The sequence below is a fragment of the Ailuropoda melanoleuca genome, chromosome 15 (assembly GCF_002007445.2).
Source record: "Ailuropoda melanoleuca isolate Jingjing chromosome 15, ASM200744v2, whole genome shotgun sequence".
Taxonomy (NCBI): Eukaryota; Metazoa; Chordata; class Mammalia; order Carnivora; family Ursidae; genus Ailuropoda; species Ailuropoda melanoleuca.
Window position 1 is genome coordinate 43,788,528 of NC_048232.1, and position 19,279 is coordinate 43,807,806.

The 19,279-nt window shown below is 39.8% G+C and overlaps 2 protein-coding genes across 10 annotated transcripts in view; both read left to right on the plus strand.

The window, feature by feature from the left end:
• Positions 1 to 9,174, plus strand: part of NUP107 (nucleoporin 107) — a 49,402-nt gene extending 40,228 nt beyond the window's left edge. The window contains exons 23-27 of one of the 3 annotated variants that reach the window (XM_034643828.1): positions 253 to 413; positions 1,408 to 1,533; positions 3,378 to 3,491; positions 8,176 to 8,343; positions 8,706 to 9,174. In XM_034643828.1, coding sequence (XP_034499719.1) covers positions 253 to 413; positions 1,408 to 1,533; positions 3,378 to 3,491; positions 8,176 to 8,343; positions 8,706 to 8,813 — 677 coding nt within the window. In that variant the 3' untranslated portion in view covers positions 8,814 to 9,174. The remainder of the gene's footprint in view (positions 1 to 252; positions 414 to 1,407; positions 1,534 to 3,377; positions 3,492 to 8,175; positions 8,344 to 8,705) is intronic. The other 2 variants (XM_002918319.4, XM_019798671.2) reach the window with 2 other exon arrangements.
• A 6,209-nt stretch (positions 9,175 to 15,383) lies between these two features.
• SLC35E3 (solute carrier family 35 member E3) overlaps positions 15,384 to 19,279 on the plus strand; it is a 39,001-nt gene continuing 35,105 nt past the window's right edge. For 6 of the 7 annotated variants that reach the window (XR_004620940.1, XR_004620938.1, XR_004620939.1 and 3 more), the window contains exons 1-2: positions 15,384 to 16,025; positions 16,895 to 17,005. Coding sequence is in view for 1 of the 7 variants with exons in the window: in XM_002918318.4 (XP_002918364.1) it covers positions 15,624 to 16,025; positions 16,895 to 17,005 (513 nt within the window). In the remaining 6 variants the exon portion in view is untranslated. The remainder of the gene's footprint in view (positions 16,026 to 16,894; positions 17,006 to 19,279) is intronic. The other variant, XM_002918318.4, reaches the window with a different exon arrangement.

Sequence of the window (19,279 nt, forward strand, 5' to 3'; positions counted from 1 at the left end):
GTAGTTGCCTTAAGACACAAAAGTTGGTAAAAGCAGCTGCATTAAATGAATCCTTCTGTGACTTGACACATTGAAATAAGGAAAAAGCCTGGCCATTAAGTAGAAGGAATCACCCAGACCTTTAACAGAAGTACTTTGGGACTCGAGATGCTTATAGCTGACTGTAAAAGTTGCAAACCAATTAATTTGACTCCTTTAGAAACCACTATATTGCAATTCACATATATTGAAAATTGTGTATCTTTTTCACAGCATCAAAAAAGCATGAAGCTGCAAAAGAAGTGTTTGTGAAAATTCCTCAAGATTCTATAGCGGAGATCTATAATCAGTGGGAGGAACAAGGAATGGAAAGTCCGCTTCCCGCTGAAGACGATAATGCTATCAGAGAACATTTGTGCATTAGAGCTTATTTGGTAAGATGATAAAGAAAATCACAAATGTGTCTATCTTCATGATGGTTTTTCTGATTTCACTCTCAGACTTTGAACTGTTTTTCCAGAAGTGGTGACTGACTTCTTAGCTTATCTCCCTTATGACTGTGGTACTGACTGATCCACAGCAGCATTGAAATCGTGGTCTGGCTTTCATCAGCATAAGCTTCTAATTAATGCCAACCGACCAAGAATTTCTCACATGGTAGAGAGTGTGTGATGTCTGAAACTTAGTTTTCTCAAGATTCTTTGAATGCTTTTATCAACTTTAATATTTCTTTTGTGGGGGGCAATAACTGAGAAAGGTAAGATAAGGTAAATTTGTTATACCTAAAATAACAACATACTCATTTAAAACTCATTCAACAAATAATGAAGTAATTACATCAGGCTCGATTCTAGGGCTACATCTGTGGATAGCAGTCTGTCCTTGCCCTCTAGAAGCTAATGGGCTAGTCAAGAAGACAGACAAGTAGGGGCGCCTGGGTGGCACAGCGGTTGGGCGTCTGCCTTCGGCTCAGGGTGTGATCCCAGTGTTACGGGATCGAGCCCCACATCAGGCTCCTCCGCTATGAGCCTGCTTCTTCCTCTCCCACTCCCCCTGCTTGTGTTCCCTCTCTCGCTGGCTGTCTCTATTTCTGTCGAATAAATAAAATCTTTAAAAAAAAAGAAGAAGAAGAAGACAGACAAGTAAACGTGCATACATCATAGAGCAGTAAATGTCAAGATACTTATATGACTGGAGTGCTTGAGTTAGGAGTAGGTGCCAGAAAACACAATATACGTGTACCTTGCTGGTATTTACCAGTTGACAAAATATTTATTCACAATGATTTTTTGTGCAAAAAATAAGTATTGAACAGTTCTGTTTTTTGATGTTGCAAAATTACTTCTAAGAACCAAATTTTAAAAGCTGCATAGAACATTTGAAAACTTGTGTTTGTTTTGTATTTTTCTATTTTATTTTACATCTTAGGAAGCCAATGAAACCTTTAATGAGTGGTTTAAGCATATGAATTCAGCTCCACAGAAACCTACTTTGATACCTCAAGCAACTTTTACTGAGAAAGTGGCTCATGAACACAAAGAAAAGAAATACGAAGTAAGTTGTATATAGGCAAGACCTACCTATTGCATTTTAAAAATACAGGTCATATATTTATTTTTTTCAGACTTTTTTTTTTTTTTAATTTTGATTCCAGTATGTTAACATACAGCCTTACATTAGTTTCAGGTGTTGTCCAACATCGTAATGCAACACTTCCACACATCCCCCAGTGATCATCACAAGTGCACTCCTTAATCCCCATCACCTATTTCACTCATCCCCCCACCCACCTTCCCTCATCTGTAGAAGGACACTTGGGGGCTTCCATAACTTGGCTTTTGTAAATAACACTGCCATAAACATAGGGGTGCATGTATCCCTTTGAATTAGTGTTTTTGTATTTTTTGGGTAAACCGCCAGTAGTGCAATTGCTGGATCATAGGGCAGTTCTATTTTTAACTTTTTGAGGAGCCTCCATACTGTTTTCCACGGTGTCTGTAGCAGTTTGCGTTCCCACCAACAGTGCACAAGGGTTCCTTTCTCTCCACATCCTCACCAACATTTGTTGTTTCTTATGTTTTTGATTTTAGCCAGTCTGACAGGTGTGAGGTGATATCTCATTGTGGTTTTGATTTGTATTTCCCTGATGATGAGTGATGTGGGCATCTTTTCCTATATTTCTTAGCCATCTGGATATCTTCTTTGGAAAAATGCCTGTTCAGGTCTTCTGCCCATTTTTTAATTGGTTTATTTCATTTTCTTTGGTGTTGAGTTGCAGAAGTTCTTTATATGTAATTTTAGATACTAGCCCTTCATCGGATATGTCATTTGCAAATATCTTCTCTCATTCAGTGGGTTGCCTTTTAATTTTGTTGATTGTTTCCTTTGCTGTACAGGTTTTTATTTTGATATAGTCCCAATAGTTGTTTTTGCTTTTGTTTCCCTTCTGGAGACATCTAGAAAAATGTTGCTGTGGTCAGTTTTTGAGATATTTATTGGCTGTACTCTCTTCTAGGATTTTTTTTCAAGATTTATTTATTTTAATTGAGAGCGCGCAAGAGTGCGAGTGCAGGTGGGAGGACGGGTAGGGGAGAGAATCTCAAGCAGACTCCCCGCTGAGTGCAGAGCCTGTTGCTACGCAGGGCTGCATCCCACGACTCATGAGATCATGACCTAAGCTGAAACCAGGAGTTGGATGCCTCGCTGATTCAGCCACCCTGACACCCCTCTCTTCTAGGATGTTTATGGTTTCACATCTCCCATTTAGGTCTTTAATCCGTTTTGAATTTATTTTTGTGTTTGGTGTAAGAAAGTAGTCCAGTTACATTCTTTTGCATGTAGCTGTCCAATTTTTCCCAACACCATTTATTGAAGAAACTGTCTTTTTCTCATTAGATATTCTTTCCTGATTTGTTGAAGATTAATTGACCATATAATTGGGTTGATCAGGTCATATTTAAAGAGATAATTTCTTCAGCAGTTATATTCTTACTATAACAGGTGATCTTTCTGTTAGTGGTCTTTGAAAAAAAGCCATCGGTTTAGTTAGTTTTCTACACATTATTAACCAAACATGAAAAATACCTTCAGGTGACGTTAATGTTCATTTATGAGGTTGAGATTTTAGTGTTTTATTCCACTGCAATCTGTTGATAGTTATTTTTGTATTTGGCTGCCCAAAGTCAGCTCTATTTTTTTTTTTAAGTTTTATTTATTTAAGTAATCTCTACACCCATGTAGGGCTCGAACTCACAACCCAGAGATCAAGAGTTGCATGCTCCTCCATAAAGTCAGCTCTTTAGAATGATATTCCGTGTAAATGTTCCTGTCTGTACTTTTACAAATACATTGTGTATTGATTTGTTTGTTGATATGTCTGCCTTATGTTTGTTTTGCAGATGGATTATGTTATTTGGAAAGGCCATTTGGACGCCCTAACTGCCGATGTGAAGGAGAAAATGTACAATGTCTTGTTGTTTGTTGACGGAGGGTGGATGGTGGATGTTAGAGAGGTAAGCTCTGTACATTGTGTACAGCTAAAAAGAAAAAGTCTTTTTTTAAAAGTTCTTTCTCTGAATAGGAGCATCTATGGATCTTATATAACCTTTGTTCTTATAACTGAACATCCCATAATTTAAACCTAGACTGAAAATACTAATAGTAACTAGGGAATAGAAATCTTGGACTGTTGGGTGAACCGTTTCTTCAGATTTAATATGTTCATTCTGGGCCTAAAAATTTAATTTTGTGTGTATTCAACTCAATTTAAGAATATAAAGATAAGTCTAGTAGCCGTGCCCCTCATCTCTGAGCTATCTATTTAAGTGACCTGGGGGGCTTTTTAAAAATGCGGGGCTCCACTCTGAGATTCTGATTTTAATTCATCTGAGGTAGGGCCGGGTTTTTTGGATTTTTTTCTTGTAATCTGCTGGAGAGCTAAAATGTGTGTCTTGGGTTGAGATCAGTTGCAGGAGTAAAATGCCATAAGAAAAGCACAGATTAAGTATTTTGTGCGTTCAGGAAAAGAAAAGGTTGCTTTTACGTAGAAGAGGTCTAGACAGGATGCTTGAAAGGTGTACCATTTGACTGATTCCTGAAGAATGGGGTAGAAGCCGGATGAGCTGAGGGGAAAGGAAGGATACTGCAGCTGACTATCATGGGAGCAGAAGTGGCAGAGGCCTGATCCTGTGGCGTAACAGAAACTGTGCGTAACCACCTTTGCCTCTGCAGACCTCATGATCTGTCCAAGGGAAACTGGAAATGCTGGATTCTTGATTATCTGGTACAGTATTTTGAACAGAGAAAACCATAGGAGCGTTCTCGGTATCTTTCCTTCTGATCTTCTCCGTATTCTTATATATTCACTATTTTTTTTTTAGGTACTACATTTGTCTAGCTCTTCCAGCCTCCCTTTCTTACCAAAAGCAACGATAGGGCATAAGACTAGACTAGATTTGAGCCCCTACTTACTGCTATTCCTGATACAGTAAATTCTCCCTAAAGTTCATAATAGAATACTGTTGATTTCATAAATAGTTTTGAACCTTCAGCAAGTTACTTGAGCTAAATTTTTCTCCTCTGATGCATGCTGGTTTTCATGAAGATAAAATTTTAGTGTTGCAGAATGCTACTTAAGTATCATTTAAATTTTGAAAAGTCTTTAGTGGTTTATTTATACATAAATCTTTGTTCTAATTATTAACCTTAATAGGTTAGATAATGAAAGTCAAAAATAGTCTGGAGTATTGTAAAAATAGAATTGGAATGGAAGGCAATGAATGATACTTTTGTATTTTATCAAATATTTAAAAATCAATATTCAGGGGCACCTGGGTGGTTCATTCAGTTAAGTGTCTGCCTTTGGCTTGGGTCATGATCCCAGGGTCCTTTGATTGAGCCCCACATGGGGCTCCTGGCTCAGTGGGGAGTCTGCTTCTCCTTCTATCCCCTGCTCATGCTCTTTCTCTCTCTCTTGCTCTCTCTCAAATAAATAAAATCTTTAGAAAATAAAAATAGAAATCAATATTCAGTCTCAGTCACTTCTTCAGATCTAATCCAGAAGAGATTTCTTGAATAATCAAATGATAATGATATTTTGAATCACCTCAGTTGAGTTTAGCTTAATACTCTTACATATTCAACAAAGTAGGGTATTACTCAGGGCTCCTGCTGGCCCACAGTCACTTGTATCTGAATTTGGGAATGGTGCCCCTTCTCTTAAAGAGATCGATTCTGTGCCAAGTGCACATAACCTGTAGAGTCTAGACACAGGCTAGACCTCGGTGCCTCACTTTCCAGGCCAGCCTCCATTGGGCAAGGATAGCCCTGGCATCATACACGGTCTCTCGTATCCACAACTAAGGCTTTTACGTAACGCCAGAACAGACGCTTCGTGTTAGAAGCTGGTAGCACACAGGGTTGACGGGGGGGTTGGAGCAGGCAGCTCGTCTTTACCTACTTTTCACCACCTGCACCTCGACCGCTCTCTAGTTGAAGCCTCAACTGTCTTTCCCTTACTTCCCAGTCCTGCTTATATAGCTTCATCACTAGATCAGCTAGTCATCCTTTTAAAATGGACTGGACGTTACTCTTCTACTTAGAACCTTCTGATGACTCCTTACTATGTTTTGAATAGAACTCAGTTCTTTTCTTAGGTACAAGACGGCACATACACTGGACCTTGACTACCCCTCCCCCAGTCGTGTATCCTACTACCTGCCCCCGCCCACTACATTTTAGCCTCTGGGCCTCTGCTGTTGGTCCTCTGCCTAGTATGCTCTTTCTAAGGTAGCTGTGTGCATGGCTTTCCTGCCTCCTTCAGTAGTATGCTCAATGTCCTCTCTCTCTAGAGACCCTCCCCCTCCCCCAGCCAGCCTATATCACTTTCTCATTATCCTGCATTGGTTTTCCTCATGGCAGGAAATATGTATAATAGATATTTATTTGCTTCTTGTGTGTCTACCTCCATTAGGATGTGGACTTCATGAAGGCAGCAACATTGTTTTCTTCATTTCTTTGACTTTGACACTTCAGCTAATGCCTAGCACATAAGAGGCTTGCAGAAAATATTTGGTACCTTTAGTAAATGACTGGGGTGAATGCACTGTCTTCATGTTAGAGACACCTGTAATGTCAGCTCAACTCCTGCTGGCAACACATACCAGTGAATGAATTTTTCTCACGTGTAAGGCACTACTATATGTCCCTAATAGAAAGAATGTTTTAATTTTATATATTTACAGGATTTTTCAAAGCTTTTGTTCATTCAGATGACAAAAACAGCTTAGGCTGTGGAGAGCGATTTATTTCCTTTTCCTTGTGGCAAATTGCTGGGCCCATCGGGCATGGTTCTCGGTGGTTGGTAGCCCGCAGTCTGCTGGTATGGGAATCCATTTTAGTTCACAGAACAGGTTACCTGTAACACCCCCATGATATTTGGCAGCAACAGGACCTAGAAGAAGCAGGTGCCAGAATCCATCCTGTCAGATCAGATTATTAATAGACCTGCTGCTACTTTCAGGTGATAAGGCTGCGTGGGAGCCAGGGGGCACTTTGCCTCTTTAGTGCGGGGGAAAGATTACATTGGAACACAAATGGAGTGACTCAGAGGAAGCAGTCCTCCATTCTTAACAGGCTCTGGGTGGAAACAACTATTTTGAATTATGAGTAAGACCTTTGGTTTTAAATCCACCTCTGAAGGTAGTGAGTGCCTATTTGAGAAAAGAAGAGTGCTTTCCCTTTTAAAGTTAAGAAAACACAAAGCATGCATTTTAATATTTACTGTTATATATTTTTATCTCAAAACAAGACTAAAGGAGTGATGGTAATTTTTCCTATGTGTGGAAACCTGACCTAGGTCACCCTAAATTAGTACAATTACTCATTGGTAGAATTACCACATTACATTTTGTTGCTTCATGCCTCCACTTACCTCTACCTTTGACAAATGCTTTAGCAACTTAATATTATACTCTGTCCCATGAAGATACTTTCACTGATTAATATAAATTGTCATAAACAAAAAAAATTTCCAAACTTCTAAGAAGGTACTGCTTTTAAAAAAATTAATTAGGTATTTTATTAGGCTTTTCTGAAGACCAGTTATTTAGCTTGTCTTATTTTCAGTTTTGTCTTATGCTATGAATTCCATGGATTTCCTTCCTATTTTTAAGAATTGTTTCATAGGGGCGCCTGGGTAGCGCAGTCGTTAAGTGTCTGCCTTCGCCTCAGGGCGTGATCCCGGCGTTCCGGGATCGAGTCCCACATCAGGCTCCTCGGGCTGGGAGCCTGTTTCTTCCTCTCCCTCTCCCCTGCTGTGTTCCCTCTCTCGCTGGCTCTCTCTCTGTCACAAAAAATAAATAAAATCTTTAAAAAAAAAAAAAAGAATTGTTTCATAAATTTTCAGGTTGGGCACTTTTTAAAGTTATTTAAATGATTTTAGTTTTCAAACTTGTTGTGAGAAAATGTATTGGGTATATTTCTCTACTCTTACTGTGCCCACATAATTTTTTAGAAAGGCCCATGTATACTTAGGAAGAAATGCTAATTGTTTTCTCTACATTATTTTCCTCATAGATCTGTTCTGTCTCATTAATTATATTATTCAAATCTATAGGTTCTTTTAATTTTTCTATTTTTGAAAAATTATACAAATGAATCATAAATTCACGTTGCTTAAACACAGTTTGCGGTGACATTGTCCCGCCCGCTGTGCCTCTCCCCACATCATGACCCTTCTTCCCAGCAGCGATCACCACCAGTTTGTGTGTCCTCTCGCATGTCTTTCCAAATCTGTACACATCCAGGGCAGGTGCCGCTTTTCTGTTTTGTTCCAGTGGTATTTAGTCTCTAACTCTTACTGCTTTAAGCATGTTTTTATTCAAGACACAGTAAGTATTAGAAATATAAATTCAAAAAAGAAAAATATAAATTCAGAAGCATTTTGTTTTCGTTATCTAACCTGGGACTTCTCTGTAGTATGTTTTGTTTACCTTCATGCTGTTTTACCGAAAATTATGTCTCTAGCTATCATGATTAAAATCCTGCCTTGTTTTCTTTATAATGGACGTCATAAGCTTTAAAGAAACCCCATTAGCTTTTACCTGTTGCATTTTGGTTTTGATTCAGTACTTGGTTTTTTTTATAACAGTATTTAGCTTCAACTTGTTAAAATGACAACTTGATGTCTGACTATAGGATGCTGAAGAAGACCATGATAGGACACACCAGATGGTTTCATTGAGAAAGCTTTGTCTGCCAATGTTGTGTTTTCTGCTTCATACCATATTGCATAGTACCGGTCAGTATCAGGAATGCTTGCAATTAGCAGATATGGTCTCCTCTGAGCGCCACAAACTGTATCTGGTAAGTTCTAGAGCATTTACAGCTTTAAACGTTAGTGATTTGATAAGCTCCGTAATAATATTTGATTTTGTGAGATGTGTTTACATTTTTTAGATGTTCTTAGATTTTCTTAAAGTAATGGTCCACTTCTAATGTTTGTTCTGTTTTTGGAAATACATACATATTCATAAACACTAGGAAGTAAATAGACTGGCTCAAAGAAATAGCTTTGAAGTTCTTGGACCACGCTAACATACTGGCCTTGGCTACATAAATCTTAAAGAGGAATTTCTCCTTAACGTTAAGCTAATTGGGTTAAGTGACATAAATTCATATATTCTTGTTCTCATTCTTAACTTTTTTTTTTCTTTTCTTAAAATCAGGTGTTTTCTAAGGAAGAACTAAGGAAATTGTTGCAGAAGTTAAGAGAGTCCTCTCTAATGCTCCTAGACCAAGGACTTGATCCGTTAGGATATGAAATTCAGTCATAATCCATCTACTCTGTGTTCTCACTAATTTCTATGATAAATGGAGTTTCTTGTAAAATATACATATTTGTAATTACTGGGTTTTTCTTTTGCATGTCATGGAGAAAATGAAAATTTAGATATTTGAATTTTGTACTTTTCAGAATATTATGGTGATACTTTGAAAATTTAATGTATTATATCACTGTCTCCCTTTATTAATAAAATTATATAAAAATTAAAATTTTCTCTTCTTACAATTTCCAGAATTGTCTCTAATGTAATAAGAAATTAAATTTCCTGTTATCCTACTTTTCTCCTGTGAGCATAAATACTCTGATATCTTAAAATTATAAAGAGGATGGAAAGTAGAATCGTATCTAAGCCAGGTATGTAATTGCTTATCATAAAATTTAGTATTTTTTAAATATTACAGTTAAGATGAATATAGCAAGACTTTTATCTAATATTATGCTCTTGTTTTCTTTATTTTGAAAACATTTCTCTTTTATTAACTCATTCAGCAAACTGGATACTAAAATAGTTGGATCTTCTGAAAACTTATCGTGGTTCATAGTACCTGGTACACGGTAGGCACTGAATAAATTGGGAAATACAAAATGAGTGGAATCTAGTCCAGCCCTTGTACTAGGGGAAGTACAACAAATAATGCCGTGAAAAAGTGCAAGTAGTCTGTGCAAGAAGAAACTGTTTCAGCTAAGAGGTCTCTGAGGAAGTAGCTTTAGAGCTGCTGTTTGAGTGATGCACTGAATTTGCAAGGGCAAAGAGAAAGCACAAGAAGAGTGAGGCACTGCACATCAGGAAATCAGTACGAGCAAGGCCCGGACAGGTTAATGCGTGTAGCGCATGTTGATGAATCAGCTAGAATTTTTCTTTCCTTTTCTTTTCTTTCTGTTCTTTTTTTTTTTTTTTTTTTTTTTAGAGGGGNAGAGAGATTGCATGCAAGAGTGGAGAGGGAGAAGGGGGGAGAGAGAATTTTTAGCAGGCTCCACACCCCGTGAGGAGCCCAGTGCAGGGCTTGATCTCATGATCCCGAGATCATGACGAGCTGAAATCAAGAACTGGACACTTAACTGACTGAGCCACCCAGGTGTCCCACACCTGAGGAATTTCTTAAATACATAGTTACAGATGCCACCTCTAGAGATGTCTGGCTAGGAGGCCTGGGATAGGGTCCTGGACGTTGTATTTTTAAGTACAATATGCCATAGGTGATTTCAGTTAGTTTGGGGTATTCTGGCTTAAATCAGAGATGGATATTGACTCCTCCTCTTGAACCCAAGGCAGACAGCAGTAGTTGACTGTGATGCTCTGTTGGCATCAGCCGGGGAAAGCTGTAGAGACAGCCAGTCCTCCCCAAATTGATAAACAGGTTTAACACAATTCTTATCAATATTTTAGCAAGAAAATAGATTGTATATTAGTTGGTATGACTGAGTTCATCTTAGGTGTGGTAAAATTGTATTGTGGCCAGATAGGGGAGTGTCCTTATTCTTTTTTTTTAATTTTTTTAGTCAGAGAGAGAGCACAAGCAGGGAGGGTGGTAAGCAGAGGGAGAAGCAGGCTCTGCACTAAGCAAGGAGCCTTGTGCGGGACACCTGAGCCAAAGGCAGGTGCTTAACTGACAGCCCCCCAGGCATTCCGAGTGTCCTTATTCTTAAGAGATACACACTAAAATATTTAGAGATGAAAGGTCATGAAGTCTGCACTTTAAAATGGTTTAGCTTTGGAGCACTTGGCTGGCTGGCGAGATAGTGAATAGAGCACACAACTCTTGATCTCGGGGTTGTGAGTTCCAGCCCCATGGTGGGTGTAGAGATCACTTAAAAAATAAAAATTTAAAAAATAAAATGCTTTAGCTTTAAAAGTCTACACAAATAAGTATGTCAAAATATTAACTAGTGAATCAATATGAAGGGGACAGCCATGTTTATTATACTAATCTTTAAACTTTCCTGTAGATTTAAAAATCTGCAAAATAAAAGATTTGGGTGGAATTAAATAGTGACAGGGCAACTGACTATCCATACAAAAAAGAAATGAACTGTGACCCTCACTTCATATCATTCACAAAAATTAATTAGAGGTGGATTATAGGCCTCAATATAAAAGCTAAAACAAAAACTTTGAAGAAAAATAAATATCTTCTTGACCTGTGAGTAGGCAAAGATTTCCTATAGAAGAAAAATGAGATTTCCTATTGACAGAAAGCAGTAAGCATAAAGGAAAAAATTGATGAGATTTCATCAAAATACAAAACTGCTCATCAAAGATACCATTGTGAAAATAAATACGGTAGACACAGACTGGGAGAAAATATTTGCAAAAATATATCTGACCAAAAAAACCTACTCAGAATATGTAAAGAACTCTTACAATTCAATAATAAAGGAAAAAGTGGGCAAAAGAATAGATGATTCATAAAGGAAGAGAATATGCATAACCAGAAGCCCATGAAAAAGTACTCAAGTCAATAGGGAATACAATGAAAAACACAATGAGATATCCCCACCTATCTCTCAAGGGTAAATCAAAGAGACTGACAACACCAAACTGGAGCAACTGCTACTGAACATGGCTGGGGGAATATAAAATGGTACACTCTTTGGGAAAAGTTTTGACTTTTTTTTTAAAGATTTTATTTATTTGCCAGGGGGAGAGAGCATAAGCAGGGGGAGTGGCAGGCAGAGGGAGAAGCAGGCTCCCAGCTGAGCGAGGAGCCCCATGCACGACTTGATCCCAGGACCCAGGATCACGACCTGAGCCAAAGGCAGACGCTTAACCAACTGAGCCACCCATGTGTTCCAAGTTTTGACTTTATTCTTATAATCACCTATTCTTTAATCTAGAAATTTCACTCATACATTTACTCAAGAGAAATGAAAATGAATTCCATAAAAACACTTGTGCAAATGCATTCATAGCAGCATCATTTATAATAGCCCCAAACTGGAAATGACCCAAATGACCGTAATAGAATGACTAACAAGCTGTGGTATGTTCATACAGAACAATATTACTCAGCAATGTAAAAAGGAAAGAACTACTCAACAAAACCTAGACACCAGAAGTACATACTGTACAATCCATTTATATGAAGTTCTAGAACAGTCAAAACCATGGTGAGGGAAAAAAGAAAACTGGTTTCCTCTTGGGGATGGGGAGGTAGGGATTTCCTAGGGAAATTTGTGAGGTGATGGAAATGTACTGTATCTTAACAGGGGTATGGGTTACATAGGGGCATCCATTTATCAAAAAATGTACAGTTTAGATTATTGCATTTGAGTGAATGTAAATTTACTTTTGAAAGATCAAATGGAGGGGTGAGGAGTAGGTACACGTGAAAACGGCAGCTGGTGAAGCCAGGTGATGGGTATTAACTTTGCACAAGTTTGAAATTTTCCATAATAAAAAGGAGGGGAAGTGGGCCAGGAGCCAGAGAAATTTGGGTGGGTTGGAATCTTAATCTCATCCCTCTAGCTGCAAGGTAACAGCCATGAACCTCTATTTTCAACATCTGCAAATGAGAATAAAGATAATCACATTTCAGGACAAGTAAAGATGAGGACTACTGTGCTTTGTGAAGGAGGTAGAGAAAGCCACTTAACCAATTAAATCAATCTGGAGAAGGGCAGTTTCCTGAACAGTAGAAACCTGGATGAAATGGCAAATATGGGGTTAGACTCAGTAGCCCTAATCCAACAGGGATTTCAAATCCACCAGATACTGTTATATTTTAATCCAAATTTCAGATTTCATATCAAAACTATTTCCAAATATTGCAAGATAAATAGATGAATGATAAGATTATTATCCATGTTAAAATTATCAGTCCAAATCTAACCACAAGGAGACAATGAATTGAGTAGACTAAATAAAGACAGGATGCCACAGCCCTTAACTGGGGAGCAGATGAGGGTAAACGTTGTAAATCATTCATCAGAGGGTTCTGTAGATCCAAACTGGAAGGGAGGATGGCAATATAAACTGTGGAAAGGGCACGTGGTGTGGTAAGAATCCGTAGAATTTGGTGGGATGATAGGAAGAAAAGCTTATCAGGAAGACCATGTTAGTTTAAAACCAGACTTTAGACTTTGCCTAATGACTTCTACGCATTCTCAAATCTTAAAGATTCATTTCCTTGGGGAACTCCTTGACCACCTCTCCCTCCCCAAGTTTAGATCTGATTGTGTTACACCTTCACAGGACCGTATTTTATTACTTCAAAATATTCATTTATCATAGTTGATCATTGTTGCCTGGCAGTCTTCTCTCACTAAGTTCTAAGGGAGAGGGTCTGGTCTGGCTTTACTCTCCACTATCTTCCAAGTGCCAAATTTGGTGCCTGGCACAAAACAGGTGCTCAATATTTGAATAGTTCTTACATCAAAGAGGAAATTAGGGGTGCCTGGGTAGCGCAGTCGTTAAGCGTCTGCCTCTGGCTCAGGGCGTGATCCCGGTGTTCTGGGATCGAGCCCCACATCAGGCTCCTCTGCTGGGAGCCTGCTTCTTCCTCTCTCCCCCTGCTTGTGTTCCCTCTCTCGCTGGCTGTCTCTCTCTCTGTCAAATAAATAAATAAAATCTTAAAAAAAAAAAAAGGAAATTAAAACTGTCAATCAGACTACTTAGGAATTAAGGACTGAGAATATTACACTGTCGTGAGGGCTGTGGGTAAAGCTATTTTCAGGGGGGAATCTCATGACCTAAGTCCTTTTATTTTTTTATTATTTTTTTCTCAAAGATTTTATTTGAGAGAGAGAGAGAAAGCATGTGTGCCCGTGCCGAGTGAGCAGCAGGAAGGGCAGAGAAGGATGAAGAGGGAAAGGGAGACAATCTCCAGCAGACTCTGGGCCACTGAGCACAGGGCCCCAGACTAGGGGCTCCATCCCACCACCCTGAGATCATGACCTGAGCCGAAACCAAGAGTTGTGCTCAACCGACTGAACCAGGTGCCCTTAAGTCCTTTTATTTTTAAATAAATTAAAGAACTGAACATTCTATTCAAGAAATTAGTGGGGAAAAATCAAGAGAAAAAGTTATAACTTGAATCAAAATCACTAGAAGTAATCCTTAAGAAAGCCAATAAAATAGTCAAGTTACTGGGACCCGTGGGTGGCTCAGTTGGGTAAGTGTTTGCTTTCGGCTGAGGTCATGATTCCAGAGTTCTGGGATCAAGTCCCACACTGGGCTCTCTGCTCAGTGGGAGCCTGCTTCTCCCTCTGCCTGCTTCTCCCTCCCCCTGCTTGTGCTCTTTCTCTCTTTCTGACAAATAATAATCTAAAAAAGAAAGAAAAAGCTTAAAATAGTCAAATTACTGGTAAAACTAATCAAAGGACAAAGAAAACCCAAATGCATACTTTTTACAATAAGTGGGAGAACAACAGATGAAATAATTTTTTTTTAGATTTTTAGTTATTTATTTAACAGGGAGAGAGAGAGCACAAGAAGGGGGAGCAGCAGGCAGAGGAAGAAGGAGAAGCAGGGTACCTGCTGAGCAAGGAGCCTGATGCAGGCTCGATCCCAGGACCCTAGGGCCATGACCTGAGCCAAAGGCACATGCTTAACCATCTGAGCCACCCAGGCACCCCCAGAAAAAATAAATTTAAAATAAGGTAGATCACTATATACAACTCTAGCCAAGTATATTAGGACGTTTAATTTAAACGGAATTTTCCTAGAACAATTAAAAGGCCCAACATTGATTCAAAAATAAGAAAATCTAAATAGTGTACTAACGATGATGAGTATGAGAATTCATCATACTATTTTATGTATTTTGATTTTTTTTAAGATTTTATTTATTTATTTGACAGAGATAGAGACAGCCAGCGAGAGAGGGAACACAAGCAGGGGGAGTGGGAGAGGAAGAAGCAGTCTCATAGCAGAGGAGCCTGATGCGGAGCTCGATCCCACAACGCCAGGATCACGCCCTGAGCCGAAGGCAGACGCTTAACCAACCGCTGTGCCACCCAGGTGCCCCGCTGTGCCACCCAGGTGCCCCCGTGTATTTTGATTTTTAAAATAAAATGTTTAAAATATACTTTCATACCTTTTAGGCTCAGAGTTTTCCAACAAGTAATGCTAGAAGAAAAATGGAGGAAAGTCTATGAAACTCTGTAGGAAAGAAAGTGTGACTATGAATATTCATGCAGTCAATTTGTGATTGAAGTTTAAGAGCCATATTAAAGTTTTAAAAATCACCTGTTATATAAATTAATTAATTAATTAATTTTAAAAATACACTTTCAAGAAGTAATGCTTTCCCTTGTTTGGGGATGACTACATTTGCTCAGCACCTGTCTCATACATAAAACTGGCCCATAGTGTGTGCACTCCACCAGCTTGAGAGCAGCTGTCTAGCAAGTGCGTCAACTGACATACAGGAGATGTCCAACATCAAGAGAGGAGTCCCAGATGGACCCAACCAGAGTCGGGGTTAGGCGACCAAGGGGGTAGGGGACCAAGGACGCACTTTTTCCTCACGCAGAGCCCAACGCGCCTGCGCAGGGTGGAGATCGCTCCACCCACAGCTCGGGGTCGGAAGCAAGGGCGCCCCGAGCCACGTGGTCGCGGGCCGAGGGGGGCGGGGCGCGCGGGACGTGCTGCCGCGTCGTCACCAGCTGAATGGGCGGCGGCGGAGCATGTGTGTGCCGCTGAGGCTGCTGCTCGCCCGGGACGCCGAGAGTGCATGCCTCTCCCGGGCCAGACCGTGAAGCCGGAGAGGACGTGGCGGCGGCGGAGGAGGGGAAGAGCAGCGGGAGACAGGCTGGGCATACTTGTCGGGGGCTGAAGGGCCCCGGCTTGGCGGGGGTTATGGCATCGCTTGCGGACCGAATGCGAGGCAACGGGCGCATCGCCGCTGGGCTCCTGCTCAACCTCCTGGTGTCCATCTGCATCGTGTTCCTCAACAAATGGATCTATGTGCACCACGGCTTTCCTAACATGAGCCTGACCCTGGTGCACTTCGTGGTCACCTGGCTGGGCTTGTACATCTGCCAGAAACTGGACATCTTTGCCCCCAAAAGTCTCCCGCCTTCCAAACTCCTCCTCCTGGCCCTCAGCTTCTGCGGCTTCGTGGTCTTCACCAATCTCTCTCTGCAGAACAACACCATAGGCACCTATCAGCTAGCCAAGGCCATGACCACGCCGGTCATCATAGTCATCCAGACCCTCTTCTACAAGAAAACCTTCTCTACCAAAATACAGCTCACGCTGGTGAGTAGCTTCAGCTTCGCAAGGCGCACCTTTTCACAGTCCACGCCCTGGACTGTCTTTCTCCCCGGGAAATTTGAATGTTTAACCTTGCGCCACGCTCTTTCCCCATCGTCTTGAAATGCACACATGCGTCATCTGTGACCATGTGAACTTCAGGCTTATTTGGGAGAAGTGAAAAAAGTCATCTTGGCACTCTACTGGGCTCTTAGCCCAGAAGAGTGTGCTTGTGTGAGTTTTAGTAACTACTCTTTGATGGAAATCCTTAAATGCTGTGATTGGTAAGAAAACTGTATTGCGTTACGCAATTCAGTGTATTGGAATATCTGCAAAATCTCGAACTGAAAAACGGCCCTCTTTTGACCCAGGGGAATCAAATCATGTATGGTAAACCTTAAAGATTCAGCATAAAATATGTCTTCGAATATGTCTTCAGCGACATACTGCAGTTGTTTCTGTGTCTTTAAATAAAAAGAAATGATAATTTTAGCACTTAATGATTTACAATATTTAAATTCTTAATGCTTTTATTATACGTTCATGCTTATGTGTTGTTTAGACACTAGTTTGGGGGTTCCATTACTCCTATGTGCCTGCAGGTCGTATGTGTTTGTTGCAAATTGCAATACATTGACTCATTATTTTACCCCGAATTTGAAGTAGAATTAAATATGAACATAAATATAGAATTAACGTATTTCACTTTGAGGAAATCCGGTTTGTTTTTTCAAATGGAAAAAAAAAATCCATTTGTAGAAGTTCATTGTTTCCCAGTGATGTTTTTCTGATTAACCTTGTAAGACAACATGAAAGGAATACTAAGTTTATGTCTCATGAATTTAATCTGAACATTTGCCTCTTTTTCTTTACAGATTCCTATAACTTTAGGTGTAATCCTAAATTCTTATTACGATGTGAAGTTTAATTTCCTTGGAATGGTGTTTGCCGCTCTTGGTGTTTTAGTTACATCCCTTTATCAAGTGGTTGGTAATTTTTTTTTTTCTTTATGTGCCTTTTTAGCAGATTTCATAAATTTTGAAGCTGTATCCCAAGGTTTAGAAAATACAGTATAGAGACAATAGACTGTTGGGAAGAAAGCATAATTGCATAAATTGTCTGACTCCAGGTGAAGAGAAGAAAGGAGACAGAGAAACTTGGGTGTATGACGCTCACCCAATACCTCTCCACCTGTTGTGAGTGTATAGTCCCCGTGCTTACCAGTGTGAGTGTGGGGGCATGCGGTAGTATCATCTGGGAAATCTTTACAAAATGAGTAGTAAGACTTCGTCCTTGAAACTGAGATCATTGGTTAAATTATGATTTACTCTTTCATTATAAGATTACTGTGAAGGATCGAGTACCTTTTCCAAAATTTGATCAGGAAAGGAAATTTTCAGATTTATAAATCTTTGCCTCAAAAAATATGCTGCTGTTACAACTTGTATGTCAGCTTCCCATGATGTGTCTCTATCCATAGTTTCTAGCAAAGGGTATTTCACTTCTGGTACCACAGTAGCTCTGTGCCTTGCCTGTAGCAGGCACTCATTAAAAATTTGTGCATGGATCCATTTACTTTATTACCATAAAATCACAACAAGTGTGTTTTTTTTTTGTTTCTTAAACTTGGTAAAGGGTGCAATGAAACAGTCTTTTCTCTATACTGAAAACCTTGGAGTGGAAATTCTGGGTGTGCCTGCATGGGGAGTCTGAGCCAAATTGTGTAACCAATTTTCCTTTTTCACAAATACCTTCTAGCTATAAACTAAGGCATTTTTGTTACGAATGTTACAGCTTTAAGAAACCTTAAATCTACAGCCTTAGCATCTGAAACTTTCTAGTACTGATCATTTCAGAAACATTGTTACATAAATGTGGTGGGGTTGAGTACATTTTTAAGCGGGAAGAAGCAGTGTAAATAAGAGACCAGTGTCATGAAAAGACAAAGCACCCACTCAGTGCTGTCATTTGGCTTCAAGATAGTGTCTTTCGCTACAGAGAGTAAACAGAGCAAACTCAGCTTTGTGCTTTAAGAAGATTATACTTAGATGTACTTCAGTGAGTTTAAATTTTGTCACTAGATACGGCAGATGAACGTTCCTATTTGTCTTTTTTGTTAGACTATTTTTTTGGTCCAGCAGGGGTTAAATGTTTAAGTATAGCAAGAAATTGTATTTATTGAACATCAGAATTTCTTGTATTCCTTAAGCATAATTTCAACTCGGAGTACTCACTGTCCTTGCCAATATGACCATTTTTGTTTCCAAAAGTCTCAAAATTGCTGTAGATTAGAATCAAAGGATTCTGTATCCCTCAGGTACGTATCTGAAATGGGATTGACTAAGGAATGATTTGTGGACAAACTAATAGGCAGAGTTTTCTCTTGTTAGTAAACAGTAAAAGTACTGTTAAGGAACGGGTATCTTCCCCAACAGGTATATGCATTTTTAAAAAGTTGTATTTTCCCGTTTTATCCCGGTGTAATTTCTAAGTTATTTCTTGTTATACTGCTAGGGCATTAAAAGGAGTTAAAAGATGAGTGATCAGGTATTAGCTTTCGTTGTGGAAAGACGGTTGACTCACTTATGCATTCATTCAGCAGACATTCCTTCTGCTTGATGCTCGGCCTTGAAGATACAAAGGTGGAAAGCAGCTAGGATCCAGCAGTGTAGAAACACACGTAGACAGCTAATCACAAGCAGTACAGCTCAGGGTATGAGGAAAGTTCTGAGGAGCACGGGAGAAGAAGTGGCAGTTCTCCTAGGGGGTGGTGAGGTAAGACTTTATGGAAAAGTTCGCGATTTAAATGGAAGGGCCTATAGGAATTTGCTTAGCGGAGAAATACAGCAGAGGCCTTTCTTCGCAACCATGTGTGAAAGTACGGAGCATTTCTGGAGAACTTGATGTATGGGGTGAGACTCTAGTTGCATTGTGGAAGGCCGAGGCGTGGGGGTGGGTGAGACCAGATGGCACAGTCTCGAATGTCACGCTAAGTAAGTGTGCTCTTTATCCTGCGGGCGCCAGGAAAGTTTAGATAGGGGAGTGACTTGATGGCTCCCTGTGTTTCAGCACATTAAGTCTGGTGGCAGTGACGGCTGAACGGTTGGGAGGCTCTCCATGGTTCAAGGGGAAGACAGGAAGGCCCTGAACAGACAGTGCTAGAGGCCCCGAAACCTTTTGGGGCAGGAATTATTAGCAGGACCAGACCAAATGTAGAATGAGCAAAGTAAGGCACCTCATCCTGGGGGTGATTAGGTCTT